Source organism: Ascaphus truei, chromosome 5 (assembly GCF_040206685.1).
Source record: "Ascaphus truei isolate aAscTru1 chromosome 5, aAscTru1.hap1, whole genome shotgun sequence".
Lineage (NCBI taxonomy): Eukaryota > Metazoa > Chordata > Amphibia > Anura > Ascaphidae > Ascaphus > Ascaphus truei.
The window spans coordinates 1,006,383-1,033,336 of record NC_134487.1 but is presented as its reverse complement, the minus strand read 5'-3'; the positions used below and the strand labels follow the sequence as shown (position 1 = coordinate 1,033,336).

Genomic DNA, 26,954 nt, shown 5'->3' with positions numbered 1-26,954 from the left:
CACGCTATGAAGGACACACCATGACAAACATGGACACACTATGAAGGACACACCATGACAAACACTGATACACTATGATGCCCACACCACGACAAACACTGACACACTGATGGACACACCACGACAAACACCAACACAGTATGATGCCCACACACATGGATACACCATGACAAACACTGACACGCTATGATGGACACACCATGACAAACACGGATACTGCAAGATGCCCACACCGGACCAAAGTGACAGACAATTCTGCACACAGTAACACACAGTGTCACATGCTAGGATGCCCATACAGTGGCACGCTTTGATGCACATGCATAGAAACACCTGGTGACCTCTGACCTTGCTGCTGAGCTGCTGTATCCTTAGTTCTTTCTGATGGAGGTGTGTGTGAGCGTCGCGGAGCAGAGTACGCAGGCTCTGTGCTTCCCCACTGTTCTGCAGCTCTGCACACAGGGGGTCATCAGAGGCCTGAGGAAAGAGAAATACACGCACTGAATGTTAGTGTGTGTATATATATTAAACAAAATGAGCGCAAGTGTCCAAATATATAAAAAAAATAATATGACAATTTATTAAAACAATTAATAAACACCCCAATAAAAATATTCTATGAAAGATAAACATAAAAAATAAAAACATACAAATAATTATGTTAAAAATGTTTTTTGAAGCAAAAAGTGGCACTGTGTGCTTATTTGCAGAGGGGATTTCTTTACAGATAGCTTACAACTTACAAAAAATTTGGGGTGTAATGGAAGGAGTGCAGCATGTTGGAAAGGAGAGATTGAGAAATCGGATAAGGAACAGTTATTTTGTTAAGATGAGGTCAAGAAGCAGTCCACAGAAATGAGAGGGGTAATCAATGTAGTAGTTAAAGTCCTCTCAAAGGAGAGTGGGTGAGTCAGAAGAGAGGAAGAAGGATAACAAGGAGATTGGAGTGTGAAGATGTAGAGTTTGGTGGGCCTGTAGACGACAGCAATATGCAGAGAGAGTGGTGTATAGTATGGGCCTCAAAAGATGAGAATGTAAGGGAAGATAGTGTAGGCAGGGGCTGAATCTTACAGCAAGAAGAGAGAATTCTCACTTCACCCCTGTGTCCCAGGCACAAGGTGTGGGTGTGAGAAGGAAAGACCGCCATAAAATAGAGCTGCTTCCAGGGTGGAGTCAGAGAGCAAGTTTCAGGTGAAGAGGTGAAGATAGTGAGAGAAGAACAGATCATGAACAGCTAGTGTTTTGCTAGAGAGCAACATCTCAGAGTACATGAAAAAAGGAGAGAATCAGGGAGTGAGTGGGTGATAGATATCAGGTTGGAAGGGGGTGGAGTGTTTAGAAATTACAGAGGAGAGTTGGTGGTCAAGACAGAGAGCAGGTGGAGCCAAGAGAAGGAGGGATAGGGACAGAAGGGGGAAGACTTGTATTAGGCATATGCTCTTACAAGGAGCGTAGGCAGGTGACAGTAGAGAGATGCACGCTGGGTATTACCCGAAGACACAGGAAAAAGAATGGGTTTGGAAGCAAACAAGAGTTGGTGACATTACAAGGATGAAGAAGTACAAATTTCAGAAGGCCGGACATATTGCAAGAAGAAATGACCATGGTTGGATAAAGCTGGTACTTGGTTGGATTTCAAAAGATCAAGAGAATAACTAAAGCGAGATATCACAATCAGAACATTTGTTAGAGTAAAGCGAAGGAGATGCTTGCAACTGCAGTGCGTAGAACAAGGGTGCGCAAACTGGGGGGGCTCGGGGGGGGAGGGGGAACGCGACGCTTACAGAGGCCCCGCGCTTTCACAACATTTAAATAAAATGCAGGGGGAGCAGGCAAGGCCTCTGTATGCTTCTTACCTGCTCAACGTGGCGGCAAATGGCAACGTGGCGTCAGATAACGTTGTGATGTCAAATGACGCCGCTGATGCCGGAGAGAAGGTTTGGGGATGGGGGGGAGCGGGCACCCCTGGCCTAGAAGATCATTGGGGAGACCATCTTCCAGCAGTGGGGAGACATGGCTGATGATGAGATGATACTTATAACATATATATGTATGCATACACAGCTTGTGCTACATACCATCCTTTCTCTGGGGTCTGGGCTCTGCACCGTCCTCTCCTCCTCCTTGCTTGGTTTCCTCAGCTGCCCCTGCAGACTTCCCATGACCTTGGACTGGAGCTCAGAGGTCACCTTGGTTTCCTCTTCCTCTTGAGCCTGCAGCCGCAGAGATTGCTCCTCCAGCTGTGCACTCATTCTCTGCTGCTCCTCTCCGCTCTGCCACACCTGGTCCCTCAGAGCATCTCTCTCTGCAGCCGCCGTGCTCAGCTCTCTCTGTAGGGCTGACACCTCCCTTTGCTCCTCCTGTGCACGGCTGCTGTTCTGTTCTTGCAGGTTCTGCAGTTCCTCCTGCATATGGTCGTGACTGTCCTGCAGTGATCTCATGGAGCCTCCAAACGCCTGGAGCTGGGCCTTCAGTGTCGCATTCTCCTCGCTCATATGTAGAAGACGCTGCTCTGCTTCCATCAGATCCCGTGCCAGCTCTGCCACTCTCTCCTCCGCTGTCTCTGTCTCATTGCGCAGGATGCCCGTGTCATGCTGCAGGCCACGCAGCTTCTTGTCCAGTTCCTCCTCCATGCTCCGCACTCTTTGTGCGGCCTCGGCCTGAAGCCGGGATGCCTCCTCCTTCACATGTGCTGCCTCCTGGTGCAGCTGTGACAGCTCCTCTCTCAGCCCCTGCACCTCCTGCTCCTCCTGGGCCAACCGGATCTCCAAAGTCTCCTGCTCGCTCTGCAGCCGAGAGACGCAGAGAGTCAGGGAATCCACCTCCTGCTGCATCTGCTGCTTTTTCCTCCTGCCCTCCTCTAGCTCCTGCTGCAGCACCTCCTTCTGATCCCTCTCCTGCTTCAGCTGCTCCTCCAGGACACTGTGCTCCTGTTGCAGCCTCTCAATCTCCTGCAGCTTCTCTCCCAGGAGCTGCTTCAGCTGCGAGTCCTTCAGTGAGATCAGCTCCTTCAGGTCCTCTCGGTAGCGTGTCAGCTGTGCGCTCAGCTTGGCGTTCTGTGCGTTGAGGTCGTCGGTGCGGCTCCGCAGGGATCGCTGCTCCTCACGCAGCTCATTACTCTCTGTCGCTGCCTCCTGGATCAGCACGTCCTTGGTGAGGATGGCGCTCAGGTGCCTCTGCTCCAGCTGCTGGTATTCGCTCAGCACACGCTCACGCTCCTTCTGCAAGGAACACATGGCCTTGGCAAGTGCCTCAAACTCAGTCCTACTCCGGTCAGCCTCCTCCTGGGAGGATCTGAACTGTCCCATGATGGCCTCCCCCTTTTCCTGCAGACACCTGTTCTCCAGCTCGGCCTCCCCCAGCCTCAGCTCCAGCGACCTGCTCTCAGCAGCATGCAGTTCCCGTAGTTCGGTGCTGGCCACACTCACAGCCTCGTCTCTGGCACTTAGCAGCCTCACCACATCCTGCTCCTTCTGCTCCATTTCTCGGTGCAGCTGCTCTGTCAGAGCTTTGGATGCCTGCAGGTCACAGTGCATCTGCTCGCTGCGCAGCCTCCCATCCTGGACCTCCCCCTCCAGGATTTTCAGTGCTTGACGCAGCTCCTCCCTCTCTGCCTTGCATGGCGTGAGCTCAGTCTCCAGAGCCTGCAGCTGTCCCAGCCTATCCACGGCCTCCTGCGTCCATGTCCTCAGCTCCTCCCGGCATGCACACAGCAGCCTCTGCTCCTCCTTCAGACAAGAGGTCAGCATGGCCTTCTCCTCGGAGAGGGACTCCCTCATCCTGAGCTCGCTCTCTGCCTGTGTCTGAACAGTCCTGGTCAGCTCCTGACTCTCCATCTCCAATCTGGGTGGAAAGAAGATTGAGTGAGACACCAGAGGAGGAAAGGGAAGGAAACCAACAGTGGGGGGGTGGGGGGGTCAGGTCGTGTGGGGGAGTAGATGAGGGTGGACGGCAGGCCATATGTGTGGGAGGGAGGGGACAACGCCGCAGGCCAAGTGAGGAGGGGGGGACGCAGGCCGTGTGAGGGTGGTAAGCAAGGCCATGTGAGGGGAGGGACGCAGGCCGTGTGAGGGGAGGGACGCAGGCCGTGTGAGGGGAGGGACGCAGGCCGTGTGAGGGGAGGGACGCAGGCCGTGTGAGGGGAGGGACGCAGGCCGTGTGAGGGGAGGGACGCAGGCCGTGTGAGGGGAAGGAAAGGGGGGCAGGTAGTGGGAGGAAGGGAGAGCAGCTGTGTGAGGGAACGAGGGAGTGTTAAAGGCCGTGTGAGGGAGGGAGGGGGAAGGCAGTGTGTGGGAGGGAGGGGGGGAAGGCAGTGTGTGGGAGGGAGGGGGGGAGGCAGTGTGTGGGAGGGAGGGGGGTGCAGGCCGTGTGTGGGAGAGAGGGGGGGAAGGCAATATGTGGGAGAGAGGAGAAGGCAGTGTGTGGGAGAGGGGGGGAAGGCAGTGTGTGGGAAGGCAGTGTGTGGGAGAGGGGGAAGGCAGTGTGTGGGAAGGCAGTGTGTGGGAGAGGGGGGGAAGGCAGTGTGTGGGAGAGGGGGGGAAGGCAGTGTGTGGGAGAGGGGGGGAAGGCAGTGTGTGGGAGAGGGGGGGAAGGCAGTGTGTGGGAGAGGGGGGAAGGCAGTGTGTGGGAGAGGGGGGGAAGGCAATGTGTGGGAGAGGGGGGGAAGGCAGTGTGTGTGAGAGGGGGGAAGGCAGTGTGTGGGAAAGGGGGGGAAGGCAGTGTGTGGGAGAGGGAGGGGAAGGCAGTGTGTGGGAGAGGGGGGAAGGCAGTGTGTGGGAGGGGGGAGGCAGTGTGTGGGAGAGGGGGGGAAGGCAGTGTGTGGGAGAGGGAGGGGAAGGCAGTGTGTGGGAGAGGGGGGAAGGCAGTGTGTGGGAGAGGGGGGAAGCAGTGTGTGGGAGAGGGGGGGAAGGCAGTCTGTGGGAGAGGGGGGGGAGGCAGTGTGTGGGAGAGGGGGGGAAGGCAGTGTGTGGGAGAGGGGGGGAAGGCAGTGTGTGGGAGAGGGGGGGAAGGCAGTGTGTGGGAGAGGGGGGGAAGGCAGTGTGTGGGAGAGGGGGGAAGGCAGTGTGTGGGAGAGGGGGGGAAGGCAGTGTGTGGGAGAGGGGGGGAAGGCAGTGTGTGGGAGAGGGGGGGAAAGCAGTGTGTGGGAGATGGGGGGGAAGGCAGTGTGTGGGAGAGGGGGGGAGTCAGTGTGTGGGAGAGGGGGGAAGGCAGTGTGTGGGAGAGGGGGAGAAGGCAATGTGTGGGAGAGGGGGGGAAGGCAGTGTGTGGGAGAGGGGGGAAGGCAGTGTGTGGGAGAGGGGGAGAAGGCAGTGTGTGGGAGAGGGGGGGAAGGCAGTGTGTGGGAGAGGGGGGGAAGGCAGTGTGTGGGAGAGGGGGGAAGGCAGTGTGTGGGAGAGGGAGGGAAGGCAGTGTGTGGGGGAGGGGGCAAGGCAGTGTGTGGGGGAGGGGGCAAGGCAGTGTGTGGGGGAGGGGGCAAGGCAGTGTGTGGGGGAGGGGGCAAGGCAGTGTGTGGGGGAGGGGGCAAGGCAGTGTGTGGGGGAGGGGGCAAGGCAGTGTGTAGGGGAGGGGGCAAGGCAGTGTGTGGGGGAGGGGCTAGGCAGTGTGTGGGGGAAGGGCAAGGCAGTGTGTGGGGGAGGGGGCAAGGCAGTGTGTGGGGGAGGGGCAAGGCAGTGTGTGGGGCAGGGGCAAGGCAGTGTGTGGGGGAGGGGGCAAGGCAGTGTGTGGGGGAGGGGGCAAGGCAGTGTGCGTGGGGGAGGGGGCAAGGCAGTGTGCGTGGGGGGCAAGGCAGTGTGCGTGGGGGGGAAGGCTGTGTGCATGGGGGGGAAGGATGTGTGTGTGGGGGGGAAGGATGTTTGTGTGGGGGGGAAGGCTGTGTGTGTGGGGGGGAAGGCTGTGTGTGCGTGGGGGGGAAGGCTGTGTGTGCGTGGGGGGCAAGGCAGTGTGCGTGGGGGGCAAGGCAGTGTGTGGGGGGAAGGCTGTGTGTGTGGGGGGGAAGGCTGTGTGCGTGGGGGGGAAGGCTGTGTGTGTGTGTGTGGGGGGGAAGGCTGTGTGCGTGGGGGGAAGGATGTGTGTGTGGGGGGGAAGGATGTTTGTGTGGGGGGGAAGGCTGTGTGTGTGGGGGGGAAGGCTGTGTGCGTGGGGGGGAAGGCTGTGTGTGCGTGGGGGGCAAGGCAGTGTGCGTGGGGGGCAAGGCAGTGTGTGTGGGGGGGAAGGCTGTGTGCGTGGGGGGCAAGGCAGTGTGCGTGGGGGGCAAGGCAGTGTGTGTGGGGGGAAGGCTGTGTGTGTGTGGGGGGGAAGGCTGTGTGTGTGGGGGGGAAGGCTGTGTGTGTGTGGGGGGGGGAAGGCTGTGTGTGTGTGGGGGGGAAGGCTGTGTGTGTGGGGGGAAGGCTGTGTGTGTGTGGGGGGGAAGGCTGTGTGTGTGGGGGGGAGGCTGTGTGTGTGTGTGTGTGGGGGGGAGGCTGTGTGTGTGTGTGTGTGGGGGGAAGGCTGTGTGTGTGGGGGGGAAGGCTGTGTGTGTGGGGGGAAGGCTGTGTGTGTGTGGGGGGGAAGGCTGTGTGTGTGTGGGGGGAAGGCTGTGTGTGTGGGGGGAAGGCTGTGTGTGTGGGGGGGAAGGCTGTGTGTGTGGGGGGAAGGCTGTGTGTGTGTGGGGGGGAAGGCTGTGTGTGTGTGGGGGGAAGGCTGTGTGTGTGGGGGGAAGGCTGTGTGTGTGAGGGGGAAGGCTGTGTGTGTGTGGGGGGGAAGGCTGTGTGTGCGTGGGGGGGAAGGCTGTGTGTGCGTGGGGGGCAAGGCTGTGTGCGTGGGGGGGAAGGCTGTGTGTGCGTGGGGGGCAAGGCTGTGTGTGTGGGGGGCAAGGCAGTGTGCGTGGGGGAAGGCTGTGTGTGTGGGGGGGAAGGCTGTGTGTGTGGGGGGGAAGGCTGTGTGTGTGGGGGGGAAGGCTGTGTGTGTGGGGGGGAAGGCTGTGTGTGTGGGGGGGAAGGCTGTGTGTGTGGGGGGGAAGGCTGTGTGTGTGGGGGGGGAAGGCTGTGTGTGTGGGGGGGAAGGCTGTGTGTGTGGGGGGAAGGTTGTGTGCGTGGGGGGAAAGGCTGTGTGCGTGGGGGGGAAGGCTGTGTGCGTGGGGGGGAAGGCTGTGTGCGTGGGGGGGAAGGCTGTGTGTGTGGGGGGGAAGGCTGTGTGTGTGGGGGGGGAAGGCTGTGTGCGTGGGGAGCAAGGCTGTGTGTGTGGGGGGGAAGGCTGTGTGTGTGGGGGGGAAGGCTGTGTGTGTGGGGGGGAAGGCTGTGTGTGTGGGGGGGAAGGCTGTGTGTGTGGGGGGGAAGGCTGTGTGTGTGGGGGGGAAGGCTGTGTGTGTGGGGGGGAAGGCTGTGTGTGTGTGGGGGAAGGCTGTGTGTTGGGGGGGAAGGCTGTGTGTGTGGGGGGGAAGGCTGTGTGTGTGGGGGGGAAGGCTGTGTGTGTGGGGGGGAAGGCTGTGTGCGTGGGGGGCAAGGCTGTGTGTGTGTGGGGGGGAAGGCTGTGTGCGTGGGGGGCAAGGCAGTGTGCGTGGGGGGCAAGGCAGTGTGCATGTGGGGGAAAGCTGTGTGTGTGGGGGGAAAGGCTGTGTGTGTGGGGGGGAAGGCTGTGTGTGTGGGGGGGAAGGCTGTGTGTGTGGGGGGGAAAGATGTGTGTGTGGGGGGGAAGGCTGTGTGTGTGGGGGGGAAGGCTGTTTGTGTGGGGGGGAAGGCTGTGTGTGTGGGGGGGAAGGATGTGTGTGTGGGGGGAAGGCTGTGTGTGTGGGGGGGAAGGATGTGTGTGTGGGAGGGAAGGCTGTGTGTGTGGGGGGGAAGGCTGTTTGTGTGGGGGGGAAGGCTGTGTGTGTGGGGGGGAAGGCTGTGTGTGTGGGGGGGAAGGCTGTGTGTGTGGGGGGGAAGGCTGTGTGTGTGGGGGGGAAGGCTGTGTGTGTGGGGGAGAAGGCTGTGTGTGTGGGGGGGAGGCTGTGTTTGTGTGGGAGGGGGGGAAGGCTGTGTGTGTGGGGGGGAAGGCTGTGTGTGTGTGGGGGAAGGCTGTGTGTGTGGGGGGGAGGCTGTGTGTGTGTGGGAGGGGGGGAAGGCTGTGTGTGTGGGAGGGGGGGAAGGCTGTGTGTGTGGGGGGGAAGGCTGTGTGTGTGGGGGGGAAGGCTGTGTGTGTGGGGGGGAAGGCTGTGTGTGTGGGGGGGAAGGCTGTGTGTGTGGGGGAGAAGGCTGTGTGTGTGGGGGGGAGGCTGTGTTTGTGTGGGAGGGGGGGAAGGCTGTGTGTGTGGGGGGGAAGGCTGTGTGTGTGTGGGGGAAGGCTGTGTGTGTGGGGGGGAGGCTGTGTGTGTGTGGGAGGGGGGGAAGGCTGTGTGTGTGGGAGGGGGGGAAGGCTGTGTGTGTGGGGGGGAAGGCTGTGTGTGTGGGGGGGAAGGCTGTGTGTGTGGGGGGGAAGGCTGTGTGTGTGGGGGGGAAGGCTGTTTGTGTGGGGGGGAAGGCTGTGTGTGTGGGGGGGAGGCTGTGTGTGTGTGGGAGGGGGGGAAGGCTGTGTGTGTGTGGGGGAAGGCTGTGTGTGTGGGGGGGGAAGGCTGTGTGTATGTGTGGGGGGGGAAGGCTGTGTGTGTGTGTGTGGGGGGGAAGGCTGTGTGTGTGTGGGGGGAAGGCTGTGTGTGTGGGGGGGAAGGCTGTGTGTGTGGGGGGGGGGAGGTTGTGTGTATGTGGGGGGGAGGCTGTGTGGGGGTGGGGGGGGAAGGCAGTGCTCTCCCTCCTGCATGACCCACTCCTCTCCCTCTCCCTCTCGGTCCTGCATGTCGCTCTCCTCCCCCTCTCGGTCCTGCATGTCGCTCTCCTCCCCCTCTCGGTCCTGCATGTCGCTCTCCTCTCCCTCTCTCTCCTGCATGTCACTCTCCTCTCCCTCTCGGTCCTGCATGTCACTCTCCTCTCCCTCTCCCTCCTGCATGTCAATCTCCTCTCCCTCTCGGTCCTGCATGTCCCTCTCCTCTCCCTCTCGGTCCTGCATGTCCCTCTCCTCTCCCTCCTGCATGTCCCTCTCCCGCTCGCATGTCGCTCTCCCTCCTGCATGTCACTCTCCTCTCCCTCTCAGTCCTGCATGTCCCTCCCTCTCCCTCCTGCATGTCGCTCTCCTCTACCTCTCCCTCCTGCATGTCTCTCTCCTCTCCCTTACGGTCCTGCATGTTGCTCTCCTCTCCCTCCTGCATGTCGCTCTCCTCTCCCTCCTGCATGTCGCTCTCCCTCTCCCTCCTGCATGTCGCTCTCCTCTCCCTCTCGGTCCTGCTCTTGTTTCTGAACCTGTGAGAAGGGGGATTTATTCCTTCACCTGGTAACTTGCACCCGCAGCTCCTCAGCACGTACTGTAACCAGTTTCAGCTCCTCCTTCAGAGCCGTGCAGGTCTCCTCCTTCTCCATAATATCATCGTCCTTTTTCTGCATGGCGTCTGTGAACTTCTGCCCCCATTTCTTGGACTGGTCAATTATGCGGTCGCGGTCATCCTGCAGGGAGCACATGCTACGGGTAAAGGCTGCCAGCTTCGCTATGTTTTGGTTGAAGTTTCCCTGCAGCTCCTTCACCTCCAAGGTCTTCCTGTCCAGTGTACTTTGCAGATCACCGATGGATCCCCCCAGTTGCCCATTCTCCTGCTGCAGTGAGTTCAGCTTTTCGTGCATGTTCTTCATCTCTTTCAGATGTTTGTCTCTCTCATGTTCCAACCTTCTCTCCAGGTCCTCCTCTTTTCTCCTCAGCTTTGAGGCGGTGTCCTCTCCTGCAGCCCGTAGATCTTCTTTCAGCTTCAAGCTCTCAGCTAAAACCCTTGCAGCCTCGCCCTGGGCGTCGTTCAGCAGCACCCGGAGAGATGCTAGGTCAGTCTGTGCCTTCATGGTGTCTTCCATGGCCTTAGCTATGCTTTCACTGAAGGCAGCCTTCTCCTTGTCAGACTCGATCTGCACAAACTGAAGAGCTTTGACAGCCCTCTCCAGGCCACTGATGGTCTCCTGGTATCGGATGCAATCTTTCTGCAGGTGCCGCACCTCCTGCTGTTTCTCTTTGAGTAGTTCCTGTAGCTCCTTCGCCTGAGTCTTCCTGCTCTTCTCTCCCTCATGCACAGATCTCAGCTTCTCTACATATTCTTTCTGCACCTCGGACAGCGCCTCAAATTTCTGCCGCTCCAGCTGCCGCTTTTCCTCCTCCCGTTGACTCAGCTGGAGCTGAAGGTTCTGTAACTCGCATTGCAGGCTGTCGTTCCTGATCTGGAAGTCCATAGCATCCTGCTGGTAGTTTCCGATGCTTCCGTTAAGCTCGGCAAGCTGGTTCATCAGACGCTCCTCTAGCTCGTCCTTTTCAGCCTCCAGGGCCTCCTTCTGCTTGGTTACTTCCATCACCTCATCCCAAGCTTTCTGATTTCTTATTTCTCTCTCGGCTCTCTCATCCCGTAGGTTCTTCACCTCATCCCTTAAAGCTGCCACTTGGCTCTCTGACGTCATCTCATCCTTTAACACCCTGAAGTCTACTCTTATTCTCTGCATTTCTTCCTCCTTCGTGCTTATAACTTTCTCTAGGTCTTCGATACAAGCTTCCAGTTGGGATATTTGCTGTATGTATTTATTGCACTCATCCTTCCTATCACTCTCTTTTTGGAGGTGCTCTTCCTGCTCAGATGAGTCTTCCCCCACTTGGTCTTCAGTCTCTTTGGGTGATGAGGCTGATACAATCACTGCTTCCTGAGTTCTCATCACTCCCTCTTGCACAAGGTCAGTGGGGCCATTCTTTAGACTTTTCTGAAGTTTGGACTCAATACTCTGTAACTGAAGTCTTAAATCTTCAGCCTCTTGAGCTACAGATGCCTTTTCAGACTTTACCGCTTCCAGCTGAGCTGCCAGATCCTGACTTTCTGAGTGAACTTTCTCCAGTTTCACTTTTAGCTCTGCATTCACTGACTGATCTGAGTCTAACTGGCTTTTCTTCTTTCCGCTGCTGGGCTGCAGCTCTGCCTTTAATCTCTCATTATCTTCTTCTAGCTCCAGGATTTTCTGCTGCTTTGACTTTGCAAATTTGCGCATCTTCTCCTTCATACCTTCTACGTCCTGCTCTGCCTCTTCCAGCTGCTTCTCCACCTCCCTCTTTGCTTCCTCCACACTTTTCATCTTGCTGAAGAACTCTTGCTTCTCCAGCCTCACCACCTCCAGAGCTCGCTGCATCCTCTCTGTCTCATTGCTGACGTTCTCATAGGACTGCAAGAGTGTCTCATACTCCTTCTGTAGGTCAGAAAACTTCTCTTGCCACTCTGAGCTTTGCGAGTCTTGGGCGTTCCTCAGAGATTGTATCTTCTTCACTAGGCTCTCCTTTTCTTGTGTGACGCCTTCCAGGGCTAGTTTCAGGCTTTCACACGAATCTTCCAGGTTCTGATTCTCAATGAGAGTTTTGTCAACTTTCGCAATCAGCTTGTCTTGCTCTTCTTTCTGGCTGGATAATGTCTCTAGCAGTTTGTCTTTTTCTTTGCTCAGTTGGGTGACGGAGCTCCCTACAGCTTTCAGTCCATTTGACATCTCCTCCTCACACTTCCTTGAGTTTGCCAGCTCCTCTTTCAGCATTTTGCTTTCTTTCAGTGCTTCTTTTCTGGAGATCAGAGCAGCTTGAAGCTTCCTCTGTAGCTGCTGCTTAGACTTTGCTTCTCCTACATCCTCCTCATGTTTCTGCTGCACTTCTTGAAGCTGCACTTCAAGCTTCTTGCTGTGCTCCTTAGCTTGATCTTCCAGTTGGGTTTTTAGAGCAGAGATCACATTCTCTTTTCCAAGCACAGATTTCTTCATATTCTCAAGAGCTTCATTTCTTTCCTCCAGCACCAATTGAAGATGCTCCATCTCCTCTCTCTTAATGTTCAACTCTTCTTTCATTTCCTTTATTTGAGGATCCAGTTCATGCAAGCGGGTTAACTCCACAAGGCCGTTTTCCAACTCTATCCTCAGAACAGTAGCTCGGGCTTCAGACTCTTCACACTTTTCCTGCTCATGCTGCAGGTCCTTTGTTAAGTTCTCTACAACCTCCTGTAGCTGTAAAACCTCTTCTGAGCGAAGGGAGAGTTCCTCTTCCAGGCGTACAGCACTTAACTCCAACTCCGCTCTCTGGGTCTGAAAATGACTTTGTTGTATTTTGTAGCTCTCCAGTGTCATGTTTGCAGGATGAGGAGTCCCTTCGAATAGCATGTCTTCAACCTCCGCAGTTGAGAACTCCACCCAGTCGTGTCCCCAACTGGAGTCCTGAGCATTGTGCTCTGAAGGGGCAACCTTTGCATGCAGCTCTTTTGACACTTGAGTTGGATTTCCTGCTTGTTGTGACTCTTCTGATTGACATAGACTCACTGTTTGCCGTTCTTTATCTTGTTGACACTCTCTTATCTGTTCCTGCAGCACTTGATTCCTCTGCAGTTCCTCATACTTCTCCTGCAAAAGATTGAAGTCTTCTTTCTGCTGCTTCAGCTGCTCACGGTGGTGTCGGTCTTTCTCTTGAGCTTTTTTGATGGTATCCCGGCGGGAGGCCAGCGTTTCTTGAACTTTCCTCTGCAGGTGCTCTTTGTCCTGCTCCAGATTTGAGACTCTGTTCTCCAGCTCCGCTTTACTGTCAGTTTCGTCTCCGGGGTCTGAGTGAATCAGGAATGGACGCTCTGAGTTCTGCGATGATGCAGCCAGCCCTTCGATTACAGACTGACTTTCTATCCTCTTGGCACTCAGAGACTCTATCAAGCTTGACTTCTCTTGCAACTCCAGAGTCATTTCTTTAATCAGAATTTGAAGCCTTTCCTCAGTCGCACTTTTTTCTTCCAGCGCTCGCCTGACATTCTCTAGCATAGATTCCCTTTCAGAAAGCTGCTGTTTGAAGGATACTTCAGCAAAGTCCTGCTCTGGTGCCTTCTGCGAGATGGATTTATCTTCAGCATCGCTGCCACTCAGAGAGGACTTTCTCTCTGGCTCCGCTGTACCTTTTACCAGTTCCTTCTCCAGCTTGGACACCTTCTTCTTCAGCTCCTTCCTGTTGACGAGAGCCACCTGCAGCTTTCTCTTGAGCTGCGTGTTCTCTTTCCTGTGATGTTCTAGCTGATATTGGAGCTCCACTTTCTCCTTTGACCCAGTCTCTCCCTCTTCTTGCAGTGCTTTACCTTTGAGGGAGTCCAGCTGAAAATCGCTCCGCTCGCCCTCCCTCCTATTCATAGTATCCAGATTGTGTAGCTGTTCCTCTTTCATTATTTGCAGCTGTTCTTGCAACTCCTCTTGTTTTGTCTGCTGCATTTTCACCATCTCATGCTGCTGTAGATCAGATCTTGATGCTTCCAGCTTAAACTGCAGCTCCTCTCGCTCGCTTTGCACAGACTTTAGCATCTCTTGGTTTTGCATGTGATTACATCTTAGTGTTTTTAGCTGTTCCTGCAGCTCCTCTCGTTCTCTCTGAACAGACTCCACCATCCCTTGGTTCTGCAGATGTTCATGTATCTGTGCCTGCAGCTGTTCCTGCAGCTCCTCTCGTTCTCTTTGCACAGACTTCAGCATCTCCTGCAGGTCAGATTTATCCTTTATGATCTCTTCCAGCTGGAGACTCACAACTTCATTCTTTCCCCTCAGCACCTCAACTGATTCATCCACCCTTAAGTTCTGCTCTCTGCTGGCTAAGCTCAGCTGTTCTTTCAGTGACTTGATCTCTTTCCCCATGGAATGTTTCTCCTCATTCAAAAGGACCATTTTCTCAGACAGACTATGGCTTACCTCTGCTACCTGCTGATCCTTCTCTGCCAGAGACACTCGCAGACTTTCTACTTCTGTGGTTTTCTGGGACAGCAGCTCCTGCAGCGAGACAGCTACACACTCATTAGCAGCAAGCACCTCAGAGAGACACTCTTCTTTGCTGTGGCTCCACCTTTCCTGCAGGCTGGTGACATGTGTCTCCTCACGGAGATGATCTTCCTGCAGTTTGGAGATGGCCTCTTGCTCCGATAGCAGAAAATGCAGCTGATCTAGATCCTTCTGCAGAGCTGTGATCTTCAGGTCCTTGGACCTGGACTCATTTTGCAGGCTGTTTATTTGCTCAGTCAGTATGTTCTGACTCTCATAATCAGACATCCCTGGATTTTCTGTTTTAGTAAAATCCTCCTGCGTCATCTGCAACTGTTCTGTGTGGCCCTGCTCATGTGAGAGGGTCTGTAACTGAACTGCCAGTGTCTCTTTCTCTATGGCCAAAGCCTCTTTCTCTATGGCCAAAGCCTCAACTTGACCTCTAAGTTCTGACACCAGCTCTTTCAGGGACAGGATTTTAGGATCTCCCTCCTCATTGTCTCTGTCCTCTTCACCCAGTGCGGACAACAGAAACGGACATTTGGAATCGGATGCCTCATGTTCCGGAACCCCCTTGATGCCCTCACAGAGCTTTGCCCCCCCTGTATGTTGTATGGTATACGATGTTTGTGAACCCATTTTTCTGCTCTCCTTCTCCACGTGAAGCTCTGTCTGAGAGATCTCGCTGCTACTTTTCTCGTAGCTGATAAACGTGGAGCTGGTTTCTTGAATCTTGTCGACAAAGTCTCCAGCAAAGACTGGAAGATTTTTGCTCTGTTCCGTGGCCTGTCTCACGGCTTCTTCTTCTGTGCTATATTCCCTTTCCACTTTCGTCTGGTCTGCTCTTTCCTCGGTGTCTGATTCCACTCGCTCCGTCAGTTGCGCTTTCAGGCTCTGTATTTCCTCTTGAGCGTCACTGAGATCCACCATGAGGATGGAGAGCTGCTTCTCCGCCGCTGCCTCCAGAGCCTGAGCAATGCCCTCAGGCCCAGAATCAGGCCCTGGACACTGGACCTCTGCACAAGATCTCAGCACCTATAGCAATAGAAGAATTGTGTTATGAATCAGCCACATAGCAGCAGATGCAACAAAAACATGAACAGCCGTAGGAGTCTGCAAACAGTGCAGAGTATATCTCTGCGTGCAATGTATATGTGCAGTATGTGCATGTATAACTGCATGAAATGTATATGTGCAGTATGTGCATGTATAACTGCATGCAATGTATATGTGCAGTATGTGCATGTATAACTGCATGCAATGTATATGTGCAGTATGTGCATGTATAACTGCATTGCAGAGTGCGCACTGTGTAATATTCTGCTCCAGCGCAGCTATTAAATCCTATGGAAATTCAGCATTTTAATGGGTTATGTTTATCTGTACATGACTATCTGCACGGCCTACAGATTTAGCAAACGATAAAGGCCCACGGACACCCGCGGGGACCACCCGAGGGCCCACGGACACCCGTGGGGACCACCCGAGGGCCCACGGACACCCGCGGGGACCACCCGAGGGCCCACGGACACCCGCGGGGACCACCCGAGGGCCCACGGACACCCGCGGGGACCACCGCCGGCCTATTGTATTAATGCTGTGCTGAAAAAAATGTAAACAATGCTTTTCTGACTGTCTCCATCTCTTCTGCGCCAGCCTTTAGCTGGTGAAAAGAAATGGTGAGCTTTTAAAGTACGATTCACTTATCACTGCTTTGTGAATCGCGCGGACTGGCAACAAACGGCGCATTTGCCGTTTTTTGGCTGATCGTAAGACTTTATTCAGTGAGCTTTTTTTTTTGAAAAAATTACTTTTAAGCGCAATACTGCAGTTTTTTCACTGCTTTGTGAATCGCGCTGCAGGCCTTATTGTACTTAAAGGGCATTTATCTCACTTAAAAGGACTTTTCACTGCTTAGGGAATCGCCCCCTAAGTCTCCTGCTGCCCACAATCCCTTGTAAGGCTGCGGCCATAGTGCGGGCGACAGACAGTGCAGTTATGAATGACCCCTCTTGCATTGTTACCGGTGTGTTACCAGCTTCAGGCTTTATGGAATAGAGGGTCCCTTTCTGTGGAGAACAAGCATTTTCGGATTCCCGCGGCCGGTTACCTGCTCCGATTTTCCATCTGCAGATTCCTCAGCTGCGCAGGGGATATAAGGAGCAGTCCCTGAAAGTGACGAGAGGACAAGTCTCAATAACTTCACCAAATGAATAAACACCCTCCCCCGGGACAAGAGAAACCCTGTTACCTCCTGTGTTACCCTGTCTGTGTCAGAACAAACCCGTGCCCAGAGCCTGAAGTGTAACAAGAGGTGACTCTGGTGTCTGTAAACGTGGTGCTCGCCAGGCCCGTCCTAGATTATGTGCAGCCAGCCCTTAGGTAATGTACATGTAGCTGCCACCACGGGCTCAGAGATCGTGATCACGCTGCGGGATTTGTGATCACGCTCCTGCCGCCGCCGGCTCAGTGATCATGCTCCCGCCACCGCCGGTGGCTCAGTGATCGCGCTCCCACAACCGCCGCAAGCTCAGTGACCGCGCTCCCGCCACCGCTTCAGTGATCGTGCTCCCGCCACTGCCGCCGGCTCAGTGATCACGCTCCTGCCGCCGCGGGCTCAGTGATCGTGCTCCCGCCACCGCCGGTGGCTCAGTGATCGCGCTCCCACAACCGCCGCAAGCTCAGTGACCGCGCTCCCGCCATCGCTTCAGTGATCGTGCTCCCGCCACTGCCGCCGGCTCAGAGATCACGCTCCTGCCGCCGCGGGCTCAGTGATCGCGCCCCTGCCGCCGCCGGCTCAGAAATCGTGAGCACACTAAGAGCTCGGTGATCGCGCTCCTACCGCTGCCGGCTCAGTGATCGCGCCCCTGCCGCCGCCAGCTCAGTGATCGCGCTCCTGCCGCTAAGGGCTCAGTGATCGCACTCCTACCGCTGCCGGCTCAGTGATCCCGCTCCTGCCGCTACGGGCTCAGTGATCGCACTCCTGCTGCCGCCGCCGGCTCAGTGATCGCACTCCTGCCGCCGCTGGCTCAGTGATCGCGCTCCTGTCGCCGCCGGCTCAGTGATCGCACTCCTGCTGCCGCCGCCGGCTCAGTGATCGCGCTCCTGCTGCCGCCGCTGGCTCAGTGATCGTGCTCCTGCTGCCGCCGCTGGCTCAGTGATCGCGCTCCTGTCGCCGCCGGCTCAGTGATCGCACTCCTGCTGCCGCCGCTGGCTCAGTGATCGCGCTCCTGTCGCCGCCGGCTCAGTGATCGCGCTCCTGCCACTACGGGCTCAGTGATCGCACTCCTGCTGCCGCCGGCTCAGTGATCGCGCTCCTGTCGCCGCCGGCTCAGTAATCGCACTCCTGCTACCGCCGCCAGCTCAGTGATCGCACTCCTGCCGCTGCGGGCTCAGTAATCGCGCTCCTGCTGCCGCCGCCGGCTCAGTGATCGCGCTCCTGCTGCCGCCGCTGGCTCAGTGATCGTGCTCCTGCTGCCGCCGCTGGCTCAGTGATCGCGCTCCTGCCGCTACGGGCTCAGTAATCGCGCTCCTGCTGCCGCCGGCTCAGTGATCGCACTCCTGCCGCCGCCGGCTCAGTGATCGCGCTCCTGCCGCTACGGGCTCAGTAATCGCGCTCCTGCTGCCGCCGGCTCAGTGATCGTGCTCCTGCCGCTACGGGCTCAGTGATCGCACTCCTGCCGCCGCCAGCTCAGTGATCGCGCTCCTGCCGCCGCCGGCTCAGTGATCGCACTCTTGCCGCCGCCGGCTCAGTGATCGCGCTCCTGCCGTCCCCGGCTCAGTGATCGCACTCCTGCCGCCGCCAGCTCAGTGATCGCGCTCCTGCCGCCGCCGGCTCAGTGATCGCACTCCTGCCGCCGCCGGCTCAGTGATCGCGCTCCTGCCGCCGCCGGCTCAGTGATCGCACTCCTGCCGCCGCCGGCTCAGTGATCGCGCTCCTGCCGCAAGGGGCTCAGTGATCGCACTCCTGCTGCTGCGGGCTCAGTGATCGCACTGCACGCGCGCCTGCTGCAGGGGGAAAGACAGGGGGGGGGGGTGATGGGGGAGTTACAGGGGCACGGCCATGACGTCACCCGGCAGGTTCACCCTCATTGGCTGAACTGCTGGGGGACGTGGCCTAGCGCTCCGTCGCGAGTTCTGATCTCAATTTTCTTGAGAGCAGGAGTTTCTGTCGGCGCAGCGCGACGGCCACCCCTTGCAGCGGGCCCGGCCCCATTGTGGGGCGGCTCTTGTCCCTGCAGCATCCGCCACAGCGGGCGCTGCAGTAGCCAGCGGGGCCCTGGCCTAAGTGATCGTACTCCTGCCGCTGGCTCAGTGATCGCGCTCCTGCCGCTGGCTCAGTGATTGCGCTCCTGCTGCTGGCTCAGTGATTGCGCTCCTGCCGCCGCCGGCTCAGTGATCGCGCTCCTGCCGCTGGCTCAGTGATTGTGCTCCTGCTGCTGGCTCAGTGATTGCGCTCCTGCCGCCGCCGGCTCAGTGATCGCGCTCCTGCTGCCGCCTCAGTGATCGCGCTCCTGCCGCTGGCTCAGTGATCGCGCTCCTGCTGCTGGCTCAGTGATTGCGCTCCTGCCGCCGCCGGCTCAGTGATCGCGCTCCTGCTGCCGCTGGCTCAGTGATCGCGCTCCTGCCGCCGGCTCAGTGATTGCGCTCCTGCCGCCGCCGGCTCAGTGATCGCGCTCCTGCCGCTGGCTCAGTGATTGCGCTCCTGCCGCCGCCGGCTCAGTGATCGCGCTCCTGCCGCCGCCGGCTCAGTGATCGCGCTCCTGCTGCTGGCTCAGTGATTGCGCTCCTGCTGCTGGCTCAGTGATTGCGCTCCTGCCGCCGCCGGCTCAGTGATTGCGCTCCTGCCGCCGCCGGCTCAGTGATCGCGCTCCTGCTGCTGGCTCAGTGATCGCGCTCCTGCTGCTGGCTCAGTAATTGCGCTCCTGCCGCCGCCGGCTCAGTGATCGCGCTCCTGCTGCTGGCTCAGTGATCGCGCTCCTGCCGCTGGCTCAGTGATCGCGCTCCTGCCGCCGCCGGCTCAGTGATCGCGCTCCTGCTGCTGGCTCAGTGATTGCGCTCCTGCCGGTGCCGGCTCAGTGATCGCGCTCCTGCCGCTGGCTCAGTGATCGCTCTCCTGCCGCTGGCTCAGTGATTGCGCTCCTGCCGCCGCCGGCTCAGTGATCGCGCTCCTGCTGCCGCCTCAGTGATCGCGCTCCTGCCGCTGGCTCAGTGATTGCGCTCCTGCCGCTGGCTCAGTGATTGCGCTCCTGCCGCGGCCGGCTCAGTGATCGCGCTCCTGCTGCAGGCTCAGTGATCGCACTCCTGCCGCGCCCGGCTCAGTGATCGCGCTCCTGCTGCTGGCTCAGTGATCGCGCTCCTGCCGCTGGCTCAGTGATCGCGCTCCTGCCGCCGCCGGCTCAGTGATCGCGCTCCTGCTGCTGGCTCAGTGATCGCGCTCCTGCCGCCGCCGGCTCAGTGATCGCGCTCCTGCTGCTGGCTCAGGGATCGCACTCCTGCTGCTGGCTCAGTGATCGCGCTCCTGCCGCTGGCTCAGTGATCGTGCTCCTGCTGCTGGCTCAGTGATCGCGCTCCTGCCGCCGCCGCCTCAGTGATCGTGCTCCTACCGCCGCCGCGGGCTCAGTAATGGTGCTGACTACTCTCCACCTTTTTTTGGGATACCGGCACCTGCTACGGAGGTATGAAATGTGAGTGCACATTTTGCTCTACTACTCTATAATTATCCACACATACAGTGTTACACTATTTGTGGTTTTTGTTCTATTGAGAATATCCTGTCACCGGGGATCCCGTATGATACTGCGAGTCCTGCGACTGGAGACGGATACATCACTAGAGCGGCCCTGTCACCGGGGATCCTGTATGATACTGTGAGTCCTGCGACTGGAGACGGTTACATCACTAGAGCGGCCCTGTCACCGGGGATCCTGTATGATACTGCGAGTCCTGCGACTGGGGACGGTTACATCACTAGAGCGGCCCTGTCACCGGGGATCCTGTATGATACTGCGAGTCCTGCGACTGGAGACGGTTACATCACTAGAGCGGCCCTGTCACCGGGGATCCTGTATGATACTGCGAGTCCTGCGACTGGAGACGGTTATATCACTAGAGCGGCCCTGTCACCGGGGATCCTGTATGATACTGCGAGTCCTGCGACTGGAGACGGTTACATCACTAGAGCGGCCCTGTCACCGGGGATCCTGTATGATACTGCGAGTCCTGCGACTGGAGACGGATACATCACTAGAGCGGCCCTGTCACCGGGGATCCTGTATGATAATGCGAGTCCTGCGACTGGAGACGGATACATCACTAGAGCGGCCCTGTCACCGGGGACCCTGTATGATACTGCGAGTCCTGCGACTGGAGACGGTTACATCACTAGAGCGGCCCTGTCACCGGGGATCCTGTATGATACTGCAAGTCCTGCGACTGGCGACGGTTACATCACTAGAGCGGCCCTGTCACCGGGGATCCTGTATGATACTGCGAGTCCTGCGACTGAAGACGGTTATATCACTAGAGCGGCCCTGTCACCGGGGATCCTGTATGATACTGCGAGTCCTGCGACTGGAGACGGATACATCACTAGAGCGGCCCTGTCACCGGGGATCCTGTATGATACTGCGAGTCCTGCGACTGGAGACGGTTATATCACTAGAGCGGCCCTGTCACCGGGGATCCTGTATGATACTGCGAGTCCTGCGACTGGAGACGGTTACATCACTAGAGCGGCCCTGTCACCGGGGACCCTGTATGATACTGCGAGTCCTGCGACTGGAGAAGGTTACATCACTAGAGCGGCCCAGTCACCGGGGATCCTGTATGATACTGTGAGTCCTGCGACTGGAGACGGATACATCACTAGAGCGGCCCTGTCACCGGGGACCCTGTATGATACTGCGAGTCCTGCGACTGGAGACGGATACATCACTAGAGCGGCCCTGTCACCGGGGATCCCGTATGATACTGCGAGTCCTGCGACTGGAGACGGTTACATCACTAGAGCGGCCCTGTCACCTGGGATCCTGTATGATACTGCGAGTCCTGCGACTGGAGACGGATACATCACTAGAGCGGCCCTGTCACCGGGGATCCCGTATGATACTGCGAGTCCTGCGACTGGAGACGGATACATCACTAGAGCGGCCCTGTCACCGGGGACCCTGTATGATACTGCGAGTCCTGCGACTGGAGACGGTTACATCACTAGAGCGGCCCAGTCACCGGGGACCCTGTATGATACTGCGAGTCCTGCGACTGGAGACGGTTACATCACTAGAGCGGCCCTGTCACCGAGGATCCTGTATGATACTGCGAGTCCTGCGACTGGAGACGGTTACATCACTAGAGCGGCCCTGTCACCGGGGACCCTGTATGATACTGCGAGTCCTGCGACTGGAGACGGATACATCACTAGAGCGGCCCTGTCACCGGGGATCCTGTATGATAATGCGAGTCCTGCGACTGGAGACGGATACATCACTAGAGCGGCCCTGTCACCGGGGATCCTGTATGATACTGTGAGTCCTGCGACTGGAGACGGTTACATCACTAGAGCGGCCCTGTCATCGGGGATCCTGTATGATACTGCAAGTCCTGCGACTGGCGACGGTTACATCACTAGAGCGGCCCTGTCACCGGGGATCCTGTATGATACTGCGAGTCCTGCGACTGGAGACGGTTATATCACTAGAGCGGCCCTGTCACCGGGGATCCTGTATGATACTGCGAGTCCTGCGACTGGAGACGGTTACATCACTAGAGCGGCCCTGTCACCGGGGACCCTGTATGATACTGCGAGTCCTGCGACTGGAGAAGGTTACATCACTAGAGCGGCCCTGTCACCGAGGATCCTGTATGATACTGCGAGTCCTGCGACTGGAGACGGTTACATCACTAGAGCGGCCCTGTCACCTGGGATCCTGTATGATACTGCGAGTCCTGCGACTGGAGACGGTTACATCACTAGAGCGGCCCTGTCACCTGGGATCCTGTATGATACTGCGAGTCCTGCGACTGGAGACGGATACATCACTAGAGCGGCCCTGTCACCGGGGATCCCGTATGATACTGCGAGTCCTGCGACTGGAGACGGATACATCACTAGAGCGGCCCTGTCACCGGGGACCCTGTATGATACTGCGAGTCCTGCGACTGGAGACGGTTACATCACTAGAGCGGCCCTGTCACCGGGGACCCTGTATGATACTGCGAGTCCTGCGACTGGAGACGGTTACATCACTAGAGCGGCCCTGTCACCGGGGATCCCGTATGATACTGCGAGTCCTGCGACTGGAGACGGTTACATCACTAGAGCGGCCCTGTCACCGGGGATCCTGTATGATACTGCGAGTCCTGCGACTGGAGACGGTTACATCACTAGAGCGGCCCTGTCACCGGGGACCCTGTATGATACTGCGAGTCCTGCGACTGGAGACGGTTACATCACTAGAGCGGCCCTGTCACCGGGGACCCTGTATGATACTGCGAGTCCTGCGACTGGAGACGGATACATCACTAGAGCGGCCCTGTCACCGGGGATCCTGTATGATACTGCGAGTCCTGCGACTGGAGACGGATACATCACTAGAGCGGCCCTGTCACCGGGGATCCTGTATGATACTGCGAGTCCTGCGACTGGAGACGGATACATCACTAGAGCGGCCCTGTCACCGGGGACCCTGTATGATACTGCGAGTCCTGCGACTGGAGACGGTTACATCACTAGAGCGGCCCTGTCACCGGGGATCCTGTATGATACTGCGAGTCCTGCGACTGGAGACGGATACATCACTAGAGCGGCCCTGTCACCGGGGACCCTGTATGATACTGCGAGTCCTGCGACTGGGGACGGTTACATCACTAGAGCGGCCCTGTCACCGGGGATCCTGTATGATACTGCGAGTCCTGCGACTGGAGACGGATACATCACTAGAGCGGCCCTGTCACAGGGGACCCTGTATGATACTGCGAGTCCTGCGACTGGAGACGGTTACATCACTAGAGCGGCCCTGTCACCGGGGACCCTGTATGATACTGCGAGTCCTGCGACTGGAGACGGTTACATCACTAGAGCGGCCCTGTCACCGGGGATCCTGTATGATACTGCGAGTCCTGCGACTGGAGACGGATACATCACTAGAGCGGCCCTGTCACCGGGGACCCTGTATGATACTGCGAGTCCTGCGACTGGAGACGGTTACATCACTAGAGCGGCCCTGTCACCGGGGATCCTGTATGATACTGCGAGTCCTGCGACTGGAGACGGATACATCACTAGAGCGGCCCTGTCACCGGGGATCCTGTATGATACTGCGAGTCCTGCGACTGGAGACGGATACATCACTAGAGCGGCCCTGTCACCGGGGACCCTGTATGATACTGCGAGTCCTGCGACTGGAGAAGGTTACATCACTAGAGCGGCCCAGTCACCGGGGATCTTGTATTATACTGCGAGTCCTGCGACTGGAGACGGATACATCACTAGAGCGGCCCTGTCACCGGGGATCCTGTATGATACTGCGAGTCCTGCGACTGGAGACGGTTACATCACTAGAGCGGCCCTGTCACCGGGGATCCTGTATGATACTGCGAGTCCTGCGACTGGAGACGGATACATCACTAGAGCGGCCCTGTCACCGGGGATCCTGTATGATACTGCGAGTCCTGCGACTGGAGACGGATACATCACTAGAGCGGCCAAGTCACCGGGGATCCTGTATGATACTGTGAGTCCTGCGACTGGAGACGGATACATCACTAGAGCGGCCCTGTCACCGGGGATCCTGTATGATACTGCGAGTCCTGCGACTGGAGACGGTTACATCACTAGAGCGGCCCTGTCACCGGGGATCCTGTATGATACTGCGAGTCCTGCGACTGGAGACGGTTACATCACTAGAGCGGCCCTGTCACCGGGGATCCTGTATGATACTGCGAGTCCTGTGACTGGAGACGGTTACATCACTAGAGCGGCCCTGTCACCGGGGATCCTGTATGATACTGCGAGTCCTGCGACTGGAGACGGATACATCACTAGAGCGGCCCTGTCACCGGGGATCCTGTATGATAATGCGAGTCCTGCGACTGGAGACGGATACATCACTAGAGCGGCCCTGTCACCGGGGACCCTGTATGATACTGCGAGTCCTGCGACTGGAGACAGTTACATCACTAGAGCGGCCCTGTCACCGGGGATCCCGTATGATACTGCGAGTCCTGCGACTGGAGACGGATACATCACTAGAGCGGCCCTGTCACCGGGGACCCTGTATGATAGTGTGAGTCCTGCGACTGGAGACGGATACATCACTAGAGCGGCCCTGTCACCGGGGATCCTGTATGATACTGCGAGTCCTGCGACTGGAGACGGTTATATCACTAGAGCGGCCCTGTCACCAGGGACCCTGTATGACACTGCGAGTCCTGCGACTGGAGACGGATACATCACTAGAGCGGCCCTGTCACCGGGGATCCTGTATGATACTGCGAGTCCTGCGACTGGAGACGGATACATCACTAGAGCGGCCCTGTCACCGGGGATCCTGTATGATACTGCGAGTCCTGCGACTGGAGACGGTTACATCACTAGAGCGGCCCTGTCACCGGGGATCCTGTATGATACTGCGAGTCCTGCGACTGGAGACGGATACATCACTAGAGCGGCCCTGTCACCGGGGACCCTGTATGATACTGCGAGTCCTGCGACTGGAGACGGTTACATCACTAGAGCGGCCCTGTCACCGGGGACCCTGTATGATACTGCGAGTCCTGCGACTGGAGACGGATACATCACTAGAGCGGCCCTGTCACCGGGGACCCTGTATGATACTGCGAGTCCTGCGACTGGAGACGGTTACATCACTAGAGCGGCCCTGTCACCGGGGATCCTGTATGATACTGCGAGTCCTGCGACTGGAGACGGATACATCAGTTGAGCGGCCCTGTCACCGGGGACCCTGTATGATATTGCGAGTCCTGCGACTGGAGACGGTTACATCATTAGAGCGGCCCTGTCACCGGGGACCCTGTATGATACTGCGAGTCCTGCGACTGGAGACGGATACATCACTAGAGCGGCCCTGTCACCGGGGACCCTGTATGATACTGCGTGTCATGCGACTGGAGACGGTTACATCACTAGAGCGGCCCTGTCACCGGGGATCCCGTATGATACTGCGAGTCCTGTGACTGGAGACGGATACATCACTAGAGCGGCCCTGTCACCGGGGATCCTGTATGATACTGCGAGTCCTGCGACTGGAGACGGATACATCACTAGAGCGGCCCTGTCACCGGGGATCCTGTATGATACTGTGAGTCCTGCGACTGGAGACGGTTACATCACTAGAGCGGCCCTGTCACCGGGGACCCTGTATGATACTGCGAGTCCTGCGACTGGAGACGGTTACATCACTAGAGCGGCCCTGTCACCGGGGATCCTGTATGATACTGCGAGTCCTGCGACTGGAGACGGATACATCACTAGAGCGGCCCTGTCACCGGGGACCCTGTATGATACTGCGAGTCCTGCGACTGGAGACGGATACATCACTAGAGCGGCCCTGTCACCGGGGACCCTGTATGATACTGCGAGTCCTGCGACTGGAGACGGTTATATCACTAGAGCGGCCCTGTCACCAGGGACCCTGTATGATACTGCGAGTCCTGCGACTGGAGACGGATACATCACTAGAGCGGCCCTGTCACCGGGGATCCTGTATGATACTGTGAGTCCTGCGACTGGAGACGGTTACATCACTAGAGCGGCCCTGTCACCGGGGATCCTGTATGATACTGCGAGTCCTGCGACTGGAGACGGATACATCACTAGAGCGGCCCTGTCACCGGGGATCCTGTATGATACTGCGAGTCCTGCGACTGGAGACGGATACATCACTAGAGTGGCCCTGTCACCGGGGACCCTGTATGATACTGCGAGTCCTGCGACTGGAGACGGATACATCACTAGAGCGGCCCTGTCACCGGGGATCCTGTATGATACTGCGAGTCCTGCGACTGGAGACGGTTACATCACTAGAGCGGCCCTGTCACCGGGGATCCTGTATGATACTGCGAGTCCTGCGACTGGAGACGGTTACATCACTAGAGCGGCCCTGTCACCGGGGATCCTGTATGATACTGCGAGTCTTGCGACTGGAGACGGTTACATCACTAGAGCGGCCCTGTCACCAGGGATCCTGTATGATACTGCGAGTCCTGCGACTGGAGACGGATACATCACTAGAGCGGCCCTGTCACCGGGGACCCTGTATGATACTGCGAGTCCTGCGACTGGAGACGGATACATCACTAGAGCGGCCCTGTCACCGGGGACCCTGTATGATACTGCGAGTCCTGCGACTGGAGACGGTTATATCACTAGAGCGGCCCTGTCACCAGGGACCCTGTATGATACTGCGAGTCCTGCGACTGGAGACGGATACATCACTAGAGCGGCCCTGTCACCGGGGATCCTGTATGATACTGTGAGTCCTGCGACTGGAGACGGTTACATCACTAGAGCGGCCCTGTCACCGGGGATCCTGTATGATACTGCGAGTCCTGCGACTGGAGACGGATACATCACTAGAGCGGCCCTGTCACCGGGGATCCTGTATGATACTGCGAGTCCTGCGACTGGAGACGGATACATCACTAGAGTGGCCCTGTCACCGGGGACCCTGTATGATACTGCGAGTCCTGCGACTGGAGACGGATACATCACTAGAGCGGCCCTGTCACCGGGGATCCTGTATGATACTGCGAGTCCTGCGACTGGAGACGGTTACATCACTAGAGCGGCCCTGTCACCGGGGATCCTGTATGATACTGCGAGTCCTGCGACTGGAGACGGTTACATCACTAGAGCGGCCCTGTCACCGGGGATCCTGTATGATACTGCGAGTCTTGCGACTGGAGACGGTTACATCACTAGAGCGGCCCTGTCACCGGGGATCCTGTATGATACTGCGAGTCTTGCGACTGGAGACGGTTACATCACTAGAGCGGCCCTGTCACCGGGGATCCTGTATGATACTGCGAGTCCTGCGACTGGAGACGGATACATCACTAGAGCGGCCCTGTCACCGGGGATCCTGTATGATACTGCGAGTCCTGCGACTGGAGACGGTTACA

General features: G+C 57.6%; 1 protein-coding gene across 5 annotated transcripts in view; it reads right to left on the bottom strand.

The window, feature by feature from the left end:
* The window catches only part of GOLGB1 (golgin B1), a 177,638-nt gene that overhangs the window by 56,957 nt on the left and 93,727 nt on the right, over window positions 1–26,954 (bottom strand). For 4 of the 5 annotated variants that reach the window (XM_075599229.1, XM_075599230.1, XM_075599231.1 and 1 more), the window contains 4 exons: window positions 15,922–15,980; window positions 9,316–14,846; window positions 2,079–3,843; window positions 349–477 (listed from right to left, as the gene is read on the bottom strand). In XM_075599229.1, the coding sequence (XP_075455344.1) occupies window positions 349–477; window positions 2,079–3,843; window positions 9,316–14,846; window positions 15,922–15,980 (7,484 nt within the window). Of the gene's footprint in view, window positions 1–348; window positions 478–2,078; window positions 3,844–9,315; window positions 14,847–15,835; window positions 15,981–26,954 lie in introns of those variants that run through there. The other variant, XM_075599233.1, reaches the window with a different exon arrangement.